This window comes from Boeremia exigua, assembly GCF_020726555.1.
Source record: "Boeremia exigua strain MPI-SDFR-AT-0100 chromosome Unknown C7974scaffold_1, whole genome shotgun sequence".
Taxonomy (NCBI): Eukaryota; Fungi; Ascomycota; class Dothideomycetes; order Pleosporales; family Didymellaceae; genus Boeremia; species Boeremia exigua.
The window spans coordinates 2,853,556-2,865,026 of NW_025763518.1; the positions used below are offsets into that span (position 1 = coordinate 2,853,556).

At 53.1% G+C, this 11,471-nt stretch overlaps 5 protein-coding genes across 5 annotated transcripts; 2 read left to right on the top strand and 3 right to left on the bottom strand.

Annotated features, from left to right (window-relative positions):
* Positions 1–575: 575 nt before the first annotated feature.
* C7974DRAFT_408200 (uncharacterized protein) lies at positions 576–1,723 on the bottom strand (the record flags this gene model as incomplete). The annotated part of the gene is made up of 2 exons (XM_046143309.1): positions 576–662; positions 716–1,723. The coding sequence occupies 2 exons, from the start codon at positions 1,721–1,723 to the stop codon at positions 576–578; spliced, it is 1,095 nt and encodes a 364-aa protein (XP_046003277.1).
* Positions 1,724–2,164: 441 nt separating this feature from the next.
* C7974DRAFT_383727 (uncharacterized protein) lies at positions 2,165–6,305 on the top strand. Its single transcript, XM_046140795.1, has 2 exons — positions 2,165–2,601; positions 2,721–6,305. Exons 1-2 carry the CDS (start codon positions 2,470–2,472, stop codon positions 6,279–6,281), a joined length of 3,693 nt encoding a protein of 1,230 aa, XP_046003278.1. The 5' UTR covers positions 2,165–2,469; the 3' UTR covers positions 6,282–6,305.
* Positions 6,306–6,649: 344 nt separating this feature from the next.
* C7974DRAFT_420005 (uncharacterized protein) lies at positions 6,650–7,339 on the bottom strand. Its single transcript, XM_046144236.1, has 2 exons — positions 7,023–7,339; positions 6,650–6,973 (listed from the first exon to the last, which is right to left on the bottom strand). The coding sequence occupies exons 1-2, from the start codon at positions 7,300–7,302 to the stop codon at positions 6,777–6,779; spliced, it is 477 nt and encodes a 158-aa protein (XP_046003279.1). The 5' UTR covers positions 7,303–7,339; the 3' UTR covers positions 6,650–6,776.
* Positions 7,340–7,445: 106 nt separating this feature from the next.
* C7974DRAFT_383731 (uncharacterized protein) lies at positions 7,446–8,638 on the top strand. The gene is made up of 2 exons (XM_046140796.1): positions 7,446–7,616; positions 7,669–8,638. The coding sequence occupies exons 1-2, from the start codon at positions 7,514–7,516 to the stop codon at positions 8,391–8,393; spliced, it is 828 nt and encodes a 275-aa protein (XP_046003280.1). The 5' UTR covers positions 7,446–7,513; the 3' UTR covers positions 8,394–8,638.
* A 23-nt stretch (positions 8,639–8,661) lies between these two features.
* On the bottom strand, positions 8,662–11,471 carry C7974DRAFT_22447 (Sec63 Brl domain-containing protein). The gene is made up of 5 exons (XM_046137236.1): positions 11,199–11,471; positions 11,065–11,149; positions 10,783–11,009; positions 9,162–10,725; positions 8,662–9,110 (listed from the first exon to the last, which is right to left on the bottom strand). Exons 1-5 carry the CDS (start codon positions 11,229–11,231, stop codon positions 8,962–8,964), a joined length of 2,058 nt encoding a protein of 685 aa, XP_046003281.1. The 5' UTR covers positions 11,232–11,471; the 3' UTR covers positions 8,662–8,961.

Here is an 11,471-nt window from a genome sequence, read left to right on the forward strand (position 1 = left end):
ATGAAAAGAGGAGTAATGACAACGTGCTCTCGGGGAAATCAAAGTGGATACATCCCGGCAACGGTCTCGATGTACATGGAAACAACCCCTGATTGTTTTCGGCAAGTCTCTCTCTCCAGATGACTTCCTCAATCACCATCTAATATGGAACTCGGAAGCTAGAGATTGTACATACGAGTAGGTAGTTGGACGCAGCCTTCACTACTGAGTTTGGTCATTGCGTAACATAGTGATTTCGGGGAAACACTACGTAGCCGGCGTTGGTCCATGGCCAGATCTGGTGCTTCCCGTTAGCATCAAGGTTCGTTTGATAGGTGACAAGGTGCGCACGGTATCTTCTATGTTGTGGGCTCGTAGGGTTGGTGTTCCGAGGTAATGGTTCGAAGTGGCAGGGCTGCCCCACATGTCTGAAACAATTGCCCGATGCTTGATTAAGAGCTTAATGACACACAGACGCGATCCCATTGAAGGTCTAGTTTCTCCGACATTAGATTAGGTAGACGGGGTATTTCCATAAATGGACTATATGTCATTGGAGAAAGACTGATTCGCTTTACGGCATTCTGCCGAAGGCGTTACGGGTCAATACGCTCAAAGACTTCATTGACACTGATCTCAGGTAGCTCGTAAACAGTCAGGTGCGCAATATGCTCAAACAAGGGCTTATTTTCAGTTAGTAGAAGTTACAAAGTGTCAAATGTCGTACTCCACTTACAGCGCGCAGGCCAGCTTCCCTTTTGACAAGCCACTTGTTGCCCGAAATATCGCTGCGGTTCTCTTTCTGTACATAGAACGGCTGGCAACTTGCGACCTCGGTCTCTGGTTTATGCCAGATGGTCATTAGCGTTCTCGAGACCTTGATCAGTTGCCCGCCCCCGCTCATGCTGATAGGGCTGTCTAGCCAAGGCTGAATATTCTCCCACTTTGCGTCTGGCAAGTCCCATCTGAATAGGTCGCCCGTCGCGATGAGAACATCGAGTTTCAGCTCTTCAACCGCTGGCAGCTGATCCAGGAGTTTCCCGATAGCAACAGACACGGCGTCTAATCTCGGCTGAGAGGGCTCGCCGGTTTCGATGGCTTCGGCCTGGGTGGGCTGTTCGGTGTGGCCGACTTGGTAGGCATTGGCACGCTTGAGAAGGGCCTTCCGTTGCCTCCACTGTTCCAATGGCGAGGTCTTTGGCCCTCCGCTCCACCAGTCGAAGCCCGGAATAACGACAATCTTCAGCCTGCGTGCGGACTTCATAAGGGGCAGTAGCGCTGAGAAGCGAGGCGACAGTTCTTTGCGGACAGGTACAAAAAAGCCGAACGGACCACGCAGTCCCCTCTGGACCTCCAGGGTGAAGCGAAGAGTCACACCATCATCACCAGCTCGTTCAGCCGCTTCGTCAAACTCTGTACCAGATCGTTCCGCGATCTTCGTGCTGTTGGCTGGTCCGACGTTAGAGTCGGCAATCTCGAATGCTGCAGAAGAGTTGAGCCAGTGGGCATGATGCTCCAGGCTTTCCTGTCGCAGCTGTTTACATGTGGACAAGATATTCGCTGGCGGACGTGAAGGGAGAAAGATTCTCGTATCGATGTATGTCTCCTCCGACTTTCTAGAACCAGGCTGATGAAGTGCTTGCGTGTTCGCCTGGGCACTGGACGTGTAAACTGTTCCTGGCAGGGTGAGATAGCGAATGATCTCTTCTCTCAATTCTCGCGGTATTGCCATCAGAGTAGACATAGTTGCTGTTATATTGAATTGATTTCGTGTGAGGTTGAGTGTGTCGAAGGAGAAAGTGTTAATTGCTGGTGACCAGCGTCGAGCTTCTAAAGTAACAAAGTTGCTGCCTGGAGATCAGCGCTGCCGGACCCACATCAATAACGCTGTACATTCAATATCACGCTCTGTCCTTCAAGACGTGCTGATTGCATTAAGAAATGGATTACCGTTGCTCCGGACAATATCCTTGCGACATTGACGTCGTTTGCCAAGTATTATGATGGCGCACATGGCATTACCTGACAGCAAACGGAAAGGGTACACGCTAGTGGGTTCACGTTGTGAAGACCAAAGCCACCAGACAAGCTAAGAATGTCGGCAAGATACAGCAAGAAGAACCTGCATATTTGAGGCAGGAAAACCGTGCATAGGTATTCAAGCAGCCTTGAATTGGGGCCAAGTTAAGTGGCACGGCGCAGCTCCCGCAGCACTAGCGGCAGATCTAGCGCCCGGGTGGGGAAGCTTGCGGAGCTTGGGAAATCGCGACTCGCCTGTACCTTCAAGTTCACGCTCACCAGATTAATGAGATCGATGACAGGTCCTGCTTCCCAGCCAGTACTTATCGGAGCCAGATCGCTCCATATCTCTGGAATCTAGTCATTGGCATACCCGCCACACCGTTCCATTGTTTGACCAGCCGAGACACGCGTCGCAGAGACTACCGTACGGGCTATTGACGCGACGACCCCCAACCTGCAGGATTCGATATGGACAGGAACGAAAAACCTCCCGCGTTACAAGAGCAAGTTAACGCTCGGCTCAGGACGCTGAGGAGTCACCGTGATCGTGAACCCGGCGGTGAGAGCGAACGCGAGGCAGCAGCAAACGGGTCAAATCAGGTACGTGTAAAACCCAGGGTCCACCGCACACGTTACTGCTTCTCAACGACCAGTAACGGACGACCCTCAACTGCCGTTCACCTCACTTCCACTTACAGTACCGAAGACTGACGAACTAGCGGCCCCAACCAATCCGCCGCCGTAGTACAAGAACCCGCCCAGTACTCTCTTCCCCACACACTATCGACTCAGGTCCTGCGTATACGTCCTCCGTTACATACGCGACTGCCGAAGACTCTACTACCGCAAACCAGAATATCGCGTCTCAACCTGATCTGTCCGCACGCAACCATCATCGAACACGACTCGGTCAGTCCTCTGTGAGGGCTCTTTCAAGGAGGGGAATAGACTCAGCTGTTGGGTCTCCTTCCCGCCGAAATCTCTCTCCCATGAGAGCCAGCTCTGGTGTTGAGGGTGCGCCTGCACTGTCTCAACACGAGACCGACCTCTCTATCGCTTTGGAACACGACCTACTGGAAGACAACTTGCTTCGCAACAACGCGAGCAGTTCACTACTGCATGCGCGCATGAGACCAAACACTCTCACTTCGTTCTCGGGGACGTCCAGGTCACCAGAAACCCAGACGAGCTTTGAAGCTTACGTACAAATGAATGAATCTTTTGACAACTACGACTCCGAGCACGCTACCAGCATATACAAGCAATTCAGATCACTATTCCCGGAAGATTCTGACCAGTCGCACCACACAGTGAGCGGATCGTCAAAAAGAGCAAGGGATAAGTCTGAACGTGAAGATCAGGATGACTTATCAAATGTCTTGAAAAAACACGGAGCGGTCACCGCGTTGCTCTACCGTACTACAGAGCCAGATCATAATGCAAATGACATTTGGCCCGACTTCCGCAACAAAGCACGGCTACCGGCGCATTATTCTATACTGAACGTGAACCGGAAGGCGCCCGCAGCCAATACACCCAATGAACGGCCACAGGCAGTTACGCAGAACAGATACGAACTTCGTGGGCAGGCTCCAGATGCGCCAACTTCACAGCTCACAGCTGGACCCTGTAATGGACGCCCCTTTTGGCAACTTCCCGTGGAGCTTGTAGAGCACATCATCGAGTATCTCAACCGTGATGACATCAAAGCTCTCCGGCTGGTGAGCCGTGAGTTGAATGAGTACACCTCTCAAGCTGCGTTCAAGACAGTCGTTGTGCCCTTCAACACCGAGATATACGGTATGCTTGGGCAAGAACCAAAGGCTGATCGCAAGGGCAAGAAGCGTGCCAAGATTAGCAGACCAGAATATTGTTGGAAGAACGCTAACGGCGACGAAGTCTACAATGGTCACGGTCTTGACGTCTTCCGCGGTTTCGGCCGACACATTCTTAGGTATGGCATGAGCTTTGTGGTGAGCGAGGACTCGCTCTCTGCCCCTCCTCTCAAGCCGGTTACAGAAGAAAAGACCAGCTTCTGGGGAAACTATGAATGGCCTTTTGAAGAATATCGAAGATTTGAAGCTGTCGCCGGTCTCGAGTTTGCAGCTGACGAAACACCGCGAATGAAGACTGCCTTCTCAGAACTCACCAAGGTCAAGGAACTCGCCCTGTCTGTCGATAGTGGCCTTGGATGGCTGAATGGCCCCGATCGGTCTATTCGCGCTCGTATTCTGCAAACATCACCAAGTATTTTCGGATCTCGTCAGCATATCCCAGATCGCCGTACGCAAGCCCAGCGTGAGCTGTGGAATCACATTGAATCTATGCATGCTAGCGCAGGAGAAGATATCCGTCTTGCCTCACTATTTCGATTTGAAGGCACACGGCCTTGGACTGAAGCTCAAGAAGCTAAAATGATGGCCACGACTCAGCCGAGTCTACCATTCTTGGACGCCAATATCCCATATGAAGCACTACCGCACGACGCCACCGACTCTTCCCTTCCACACTCCAAGGGTGATTCTGAGATGCGCGATCATCATGTCTTGGCTTCGCCTTCTGCCAATGTCGGGGTGCTCTTCACCAGTACAACATCACATCACAACGACGCTGCGCAGATTCTGAGCCCCGTTGTACCCGCAAAATTATCTAACGCTCAGAAGGAGTGGCTTCTTGAAACCGAATGGGCTCAACGCGCATTCATGTCTTCCTACATGCTTTCCATTATCGATAATCAGACCACTTTCGCAGCAATACACACCCTTAACATCTCTAGCTTGTCAGACCGCTACGTCTCAATGCTCAATCGTACTGACTTCTGGGAAGCATTGCCTTGCTTGGAAAATGTTACTCTGATGGTCATACCGGGCTGGAGAACAGTGGAGAAGGACGAAGCTGGCTTTGTCGCAGCACCAAGGGTGGATCCAACTGGTCACGTCGACACTTTTCGTAAACTTCTGGAAGCACAGGTGGCTCCACGATCGAGAATTACAAAGCTAACGATCGGATACACTGCGAGTGGAGAACACGCGGAAGGATCCCATGCGAGGAACAAGCTCCTGATGCCAGCCCCTATATTACCGCTGAGAGCTCGCATGCAAGCAGATCTGACGCTTCCGCCACTAGAAACAGCTACGGTACAAGATGCAAACATACTTCAACGGTTCCTATTACGCTTTCAGCATTTGGAAGAGCTTACTCTTCGCAATTGCTGGGTCACTCCATCAGCCCTCTTGCAATTTGTCAAAATTCACGATGGAAGCGCTCTGAAGCGATTGAATCTGGAGTCCGTTTCCCTGACAGCGTTACTCCAAACTACTGGCAACGCGCAAGCTGCTAATATTGCGCCTGCACCATTTGCTGGCGCAGTGCAGCCGATGGCAGGGGCTTTGATGGCAAATGCCAACAATAATGTCGCCGCCAACCCACCTGCTGCAAACCAAATCCTTGGTAACGGCCAAGCACTGAACAATCATCTCCAGATTTTAGTTGCTCAAGTTCAGCAGATCCAGGCCAACGCTCCCGCTGTGCAGCAACATCAGCATTTCCAAGCTATACTAGGTCAACTGCAACATCAAATGCAGAACGCACAGGCGTTGGCTTTACATCAACCGCAAGTCAATGCACCACTGAGTCTAGTACAGCAGTCTCAACAAGCTCAGATGTTGATGCAGCTCAATCATCTTGCACATCAAGTCACTCTCCTACAAGCCATCGTGGCGAACCAGAATGCACCAGCTGCTGGCCTTACAGATGACTCCACCGGCGACACCGATTCTATCCTCCAGGCGCGACCTCGCACGGGATCTTGGATGGACATCATCGACCAAATTTCCCCTGGCACCAATCTCTCCGACTTCGGCTCGAATTTTTCTCAGGCTGACGCCGATCGTACTACTTGCTTGGAATCGATCTCATTTGTTTCATGTGGCTACGCAAAGCTACCCCATATCGCCCTTGCTGTGGACCAAACCGCGGTCGAAGTAGGAAACGGTGCATTGGCTGCTCTGCGCAATGCGGTGTTCACGAAGCGCCACAACGCGCTCTCGCCTTCGATGATGAGTTCCAAGTGGCAGTATCTTGGGGAGATCGTGCAAGAAGTTGATTTGCGCGAATTAGCTGCGCTAGACGCCGGGTGGAATCTTCGGGTTGGTTGGGACGATGCAGGAGCTGCGCATGCAGTGGAGTTTGATGGTCTGTTGCCCGGTGGAACGGGTCGATTCTCAGGCACTGTGCAGCGCTCCGACAAGGTCAGTGCTGAGGCGGACTCTGCAACTTAATGCTGCTGCTGCTGCTGCTGCTGCTGCTGCTGCTGCTGCTGCTGCTGCTGAAACGCGTTTCTTCCAACTTTCCAGCTCTCCGACGAATGGGATCGAGGTCAGATGAGCGAATGCGGTGACAACGGCACCTAAGGATATGATGGCATTCATGTAACGATATTTATGTATGGAGTAGTCGTGGATTTTGGAGGACGCTGCCGCAAGCCTGAGAGCTACTGCTCTGACAGAAGGACATGTAGCTCTCAGCCTGGTCTATGTCTATCGCGTGGTATGGCTGCATCATCTGCTTGCGGTCGCATCGCAGGGGTCTTAAAATACTTATCGGGTGAGTATCCTATTATAGGACATACAAATAAATAAATAAATAATGTCTACAGAGACCAGATGGTGTTGATCCTGGCATCTTATTTCAAAAATACTTGATAGACTTGAATAGTGAATGCTTTCAATGAAGTCCTTCAACACTACTCTGAGCAAACATTACCCACGCGAAGCTCACTTCAACTCAGAGTTATCCTCATCTCCCACTGGACCAGCTCCTCCAGTAGGCGTGCTCTCCGGACATACGTACTCCCCCTTCTTCGGATCAAACCTACAAATCGGAGGCTCCGGGCACACGTACTCGCCCTTCTTCGGGTCGAACGTGCAAATCGGCGGATCACCAGACTCGTCTCCCAGCGACGTTGTGCTCGCTGTGTGTTTCAATACATGCAAGATGGCGAGCGCGAGGGATGTGCCTACGTTTCTCCGACTGCTCGATCTGCACCACGCAGTACTTGACGCCGGGCTGCAGCACGCAGGCGCTGCGGCTCAGACTCGGGTTCCAGCGTAGCAGGTGCTCGATGTCCACGCTGAATCTTTCGGCGATGGACTCGCAACTAACTTGCGACCAAGCTGTTGCCTGATTTGGCTGCGGTTGCTCAATGAGGGAGGAGGGGTGGTGGGTGTAGTATTGGGCACAGTCGAGGGCGGTGCCGGCGGCTAGAGTAGACTGGGCCGCTGAACTAGAGACGTGAGCCATGATAGTAGAATCTTTAGGTACTCGGCTTTACTCGAGTATGGTGTTTGGAAGATGGTGGCGGAGCAGCTCGGTGTTAAGGGGTAGCTCCGAGCTCGAGCCAAATCCGGCCTCATTGTTGGCCGAGACGGTCTTGTAGGGAGTTTCTTTCATCTGGGTATGCGCATAGTCTAGAGTGATCGTGTTGTGCCATGCGTAGATTGGCATTATCAGAATGTCTGGAAAAGCTCTCATTGTGCCGCAAGTAGACTGGGCAACCACGGGAACCGCGATTGAGCGACGGCGACGTCAAAACCGAATCAACCAGAGAGCACAACGTGCGTACAGTGTCTTTCACACTCCCCCAGTATGATACTGAGGTGACTGCAGGAGAGCGTCTTCGCATATCCAAAGGCAAGCCCAGCATATCACCACCCTCAGAGGACCCCTGCAAGGACCGCGCCAACGAGGCATTACTGGCAAGACTCGCATCCGCCCACTGCTTCAAAGACATCCAGATCATCGGCCCCAACGCAAACACATCCATCCAGCTGCTCTCCCTCCTAGAAAACGCCGCACGCACAGCCTACAACGCCCGCTCCCCCCGCACAGACATCCTCCTCGGCCTCACGCAACTCAACGTCTACCGCGCTCTCGTCGTGAACATCGAAGTCCTGGGCCTGACCGCAAGTGAAATGCACGATGACGCCCTGTCCCCCTTCTCAATCCCGTACACCTACCACCCCCAACGCGACGGCCTGCCCGCGCCCCTGCAGCCCACGCACATCCAGCGCTCCGTGCCGCACCACCCGTGGCTGGATCTGCTGCCCGACGCCACGCTGCGGAACAACATGATCCTGCTAGACGCCGCGGGGTTGCTGGACGACGCCCAGTGCTGCTTGGACATGTGCAGTCGGGGTGGTATTGTTGTGTGGACGGACCCGTGGGATCCGTCGGGGTGGGAGGTGACGCCTGAGTTTCTGAGGAAGTGGAGGGTGATGCTGGCGGGTTGCTGGGAGCTATTTCGGGCGACGAATCGGTGGCGGGAGAAGAGGGGCGAGAAGGGGATTGCTTGGGCGACATGGGCTGGTGCGAGCAATGAACTTGGTGGTTGAGTCTCTAGTGGAGATGGAAAGACTGGATTGCTCGGAGAGATCTGAGTTTTTCTGCATATTCAAGGCCAGAGTGGCAGAAGACGGCTTGCGACACGGCTTGCGCGACAGAGACTGCAGTGAGTTTAGACTACAGACAGGGAAGACGAACGACTTTGGGCGCCAACACGCCAAAGCGCACTACCTGGACACGGAGATGCGACTGTGTCAGCATTCTTACAGAGCACGCGAAGTGAAACGATGAGGGAGACTGAAGAAGGAAGATTTATCATATTTACGCCTCTGATCCTCATCCTAGGCTAATCGTAACAGAACAATGCAACTACCGACACGAACATATGTACGTGATAAGAACGCCGTGAAATGCCATCGTCAAACTCGCCATCTGCCACCCCCTTGTCTACTCAGTCCCCCAGGGTATAATCGCCGACTCAGCTGCAACACTGTCGGTCTCTTCAACAGCTCTGGGAAAGACGCAGAGTAATCGCTGGGATTCCGAGTAAGTGCATCCGACTTCGCTCCTTCAAAAAGCCATGTGTTGGCATTGCAGGATTTTCCAACCCAATTTACACTACTCGTCGTCCGTGTCGGTGTCAGTGTCGGTCTCGCTCTCGCTCTCAACGTCGCCTTCTGTATCACTGCCGCTCGAGTCATCGTCACGCTTCTTCTTCTTCGGTGCTTCTCCACCCTTGAGGGCGCGCATCTGGCCGGCGATTGTGTCTGGAGTCTTGTTAGTCGTGTTGCAAACTCGCGTGGTACTTTTAGACATACCCTCATCAGGTTCGCTAATCTCATCCTCCTCCTCGACCTGTTCGGCCTTGCTAGCATCCTCGACGACTAGTGTGACTTCCATCTTTGTGTCCATGCCGACGTAGCTATCGCAGATCATGTGCATGACAAAAGTGTAGCTGCCAGCCTGAGGTGGTGCACCAAATTGCATCTTCAAGGTTTGTACATTGTAGGTCGGGTTACCACTCTCGTCCAGAATGGGCTTGTCGAATGTAGAGAATGTGAAAGGTGGGACTGCGATACGGCCTTGCTTACTGTCGGCAAGGAAGACGTGGTATCTCGGCGCGTGATCGCGAGCATAGTACGGGGCATGGGCAAGAGGGGGCTGGATCGGCTTCTCGTCGGTACGGTCATTCTTGCGGCCGGTGATTGCGGCGACATCGCCTTCCTCTGGGTCAATGTCGAGCAGGTCCTTGGGATTGACGTCGGGGATATCGGAAGCGCCAGACGGGATAAAGCGACCCTTGAGAACGAATTGCACCAGACTGCTGGGGGTCACGAAACGCTCGCCGACAACCTTGAAAAATGCCTTCTCGACGGTGAGGACGGGTATCCGAGAGGCGACCGACATGGCTGTGCTGTATTGCTCTTGAGACAGAAGGCCACCGATACGCGCCCTGCGCTGGCCCTCTGGCACCTTCATGAATTCTTGGATAGACAGATGAGTCGATGCGTGTTCGGCTTCGGCTGCGTTCGCGATGGCGGGAGTAACGTGTGGCAGTTGTTCCAGGGGAGAAGCACCGGGTCGCAGAGCCTGAATAAGGTTCTGTGAAGTGTGGTATGCGGAAATGACGGCCTTTGTGCTGCCGTACGCGAGTGCTATCGATGTGTAGGCTTCATTCAGGCGGAGGGCGATAGGAGCGACCTCGAATTTTTCGTCGTTCAGAGTTTCGTCTTCGAGCTCGACGCGGCCGAGATACGCCCACAATAGAGTCAGGACCTTGCGTCTTCGGCTGTCCTCCAGGTCGTCCAGCTTCTGACGGTCCTTCTTAGTGAGTACCTGTGCAACAACGGATTCTTCGTCGCCAAGGACCTTCTGCTCCAATTTAGAGAGACCGTTCTCTGCTTTGTGGCCTGTGAAAACCTCGTTGAACTCCTCTCCTGTGCTCAAGGCTCCAATGACACCTGTTTCTCCCTGCTCGTTGTCGTATTCACGGAAGACCTTGCCGGCGCTCGCAATGAGCACCTTTTCCTTGGTCAGCTTCTGGGTCCCGTACCACCACTTGCCGACCATGTATGGCAGAATAACACCGAGTAGGACTGCGTAGACGAGCAGTACATATTTGCCAGAGCCTTCTGTAACCAACCACTGTGGAAGAGCGATACCGATGCTGAAACTCTGCTTGCCGTCGGGGTGGCCATATTGAATGTAGTTGTTGCGAATCTCCTCGTCGGTAAGAGCTTTGTACGCTTTGGTAACGTCGACCCAATGATCGTTGATTGACTGTGTGGTGATGTTGTTCGCTAGGTCCTCGCGGGCTTTGTCAGGGTGCAGCGTGATCGATAGCCTACGATAGTGCTTCTTGATCGCCTTCTCGTCCGCATTCTGCGCTTGTTGTCAATGACGAGTTCATCTGCTTTATCAGTTCAAAGGTACACATACCCTGGAAACACCGAGGACCTCATAGGGATCCCATATCTTGGTGACTGTCCGTGCTGTAACCCAGATCAGGTATATCATGAGCGCATTCAGCGACCACCCGCCCAACATGAGAACTCCGCGCTTCGTCTTCCTCTCCGCGCGCTTCTGTTTCTTACGCTGGCCTTGGATGAGGTCGGCATGCTCGGGCGCGAAGTCGGATTGTATTGTGGTTCCTGTATTCTCGAGCTCTGCATACGTGTCAGAAGGTGGACGTAGGGTGAAAGCGTGGGCGAGGACACTCACCTTTGCTCGGTCTGAAGAAAGAGATTGTAGCAGGGACGGTGACTAGAGTCGTGACTGTAAGGATGAAGTAGGGGAAGAATTGGCCCTGCAGAAGTTTAGCGGCGCTGCTTGTTCAAGTGGGTGCGCGAACGGACCTGCTCATCGTAGTTGTAGTCTGTCCCAGACATTTTGAATGCGTCTCACGAATGAATGGTGCAAAGAGAGCGACAGCAAAGGAAAGGTGTTTAGTCGCAAGCCAGGCGCATGTGTCGTGGAGAGAGAGGCTGTCTCAAAATCGGAGCATGGCAGGTAAGGAAGGTGTGCTGTCTCAAAGGCGCTGGACAATAGACGTAGGGTTGCGACCACCGTGTTCATTCATAGCGCCACAGCATGAGCCACATCACACCTTGGCGGGGATTCACGCGTCT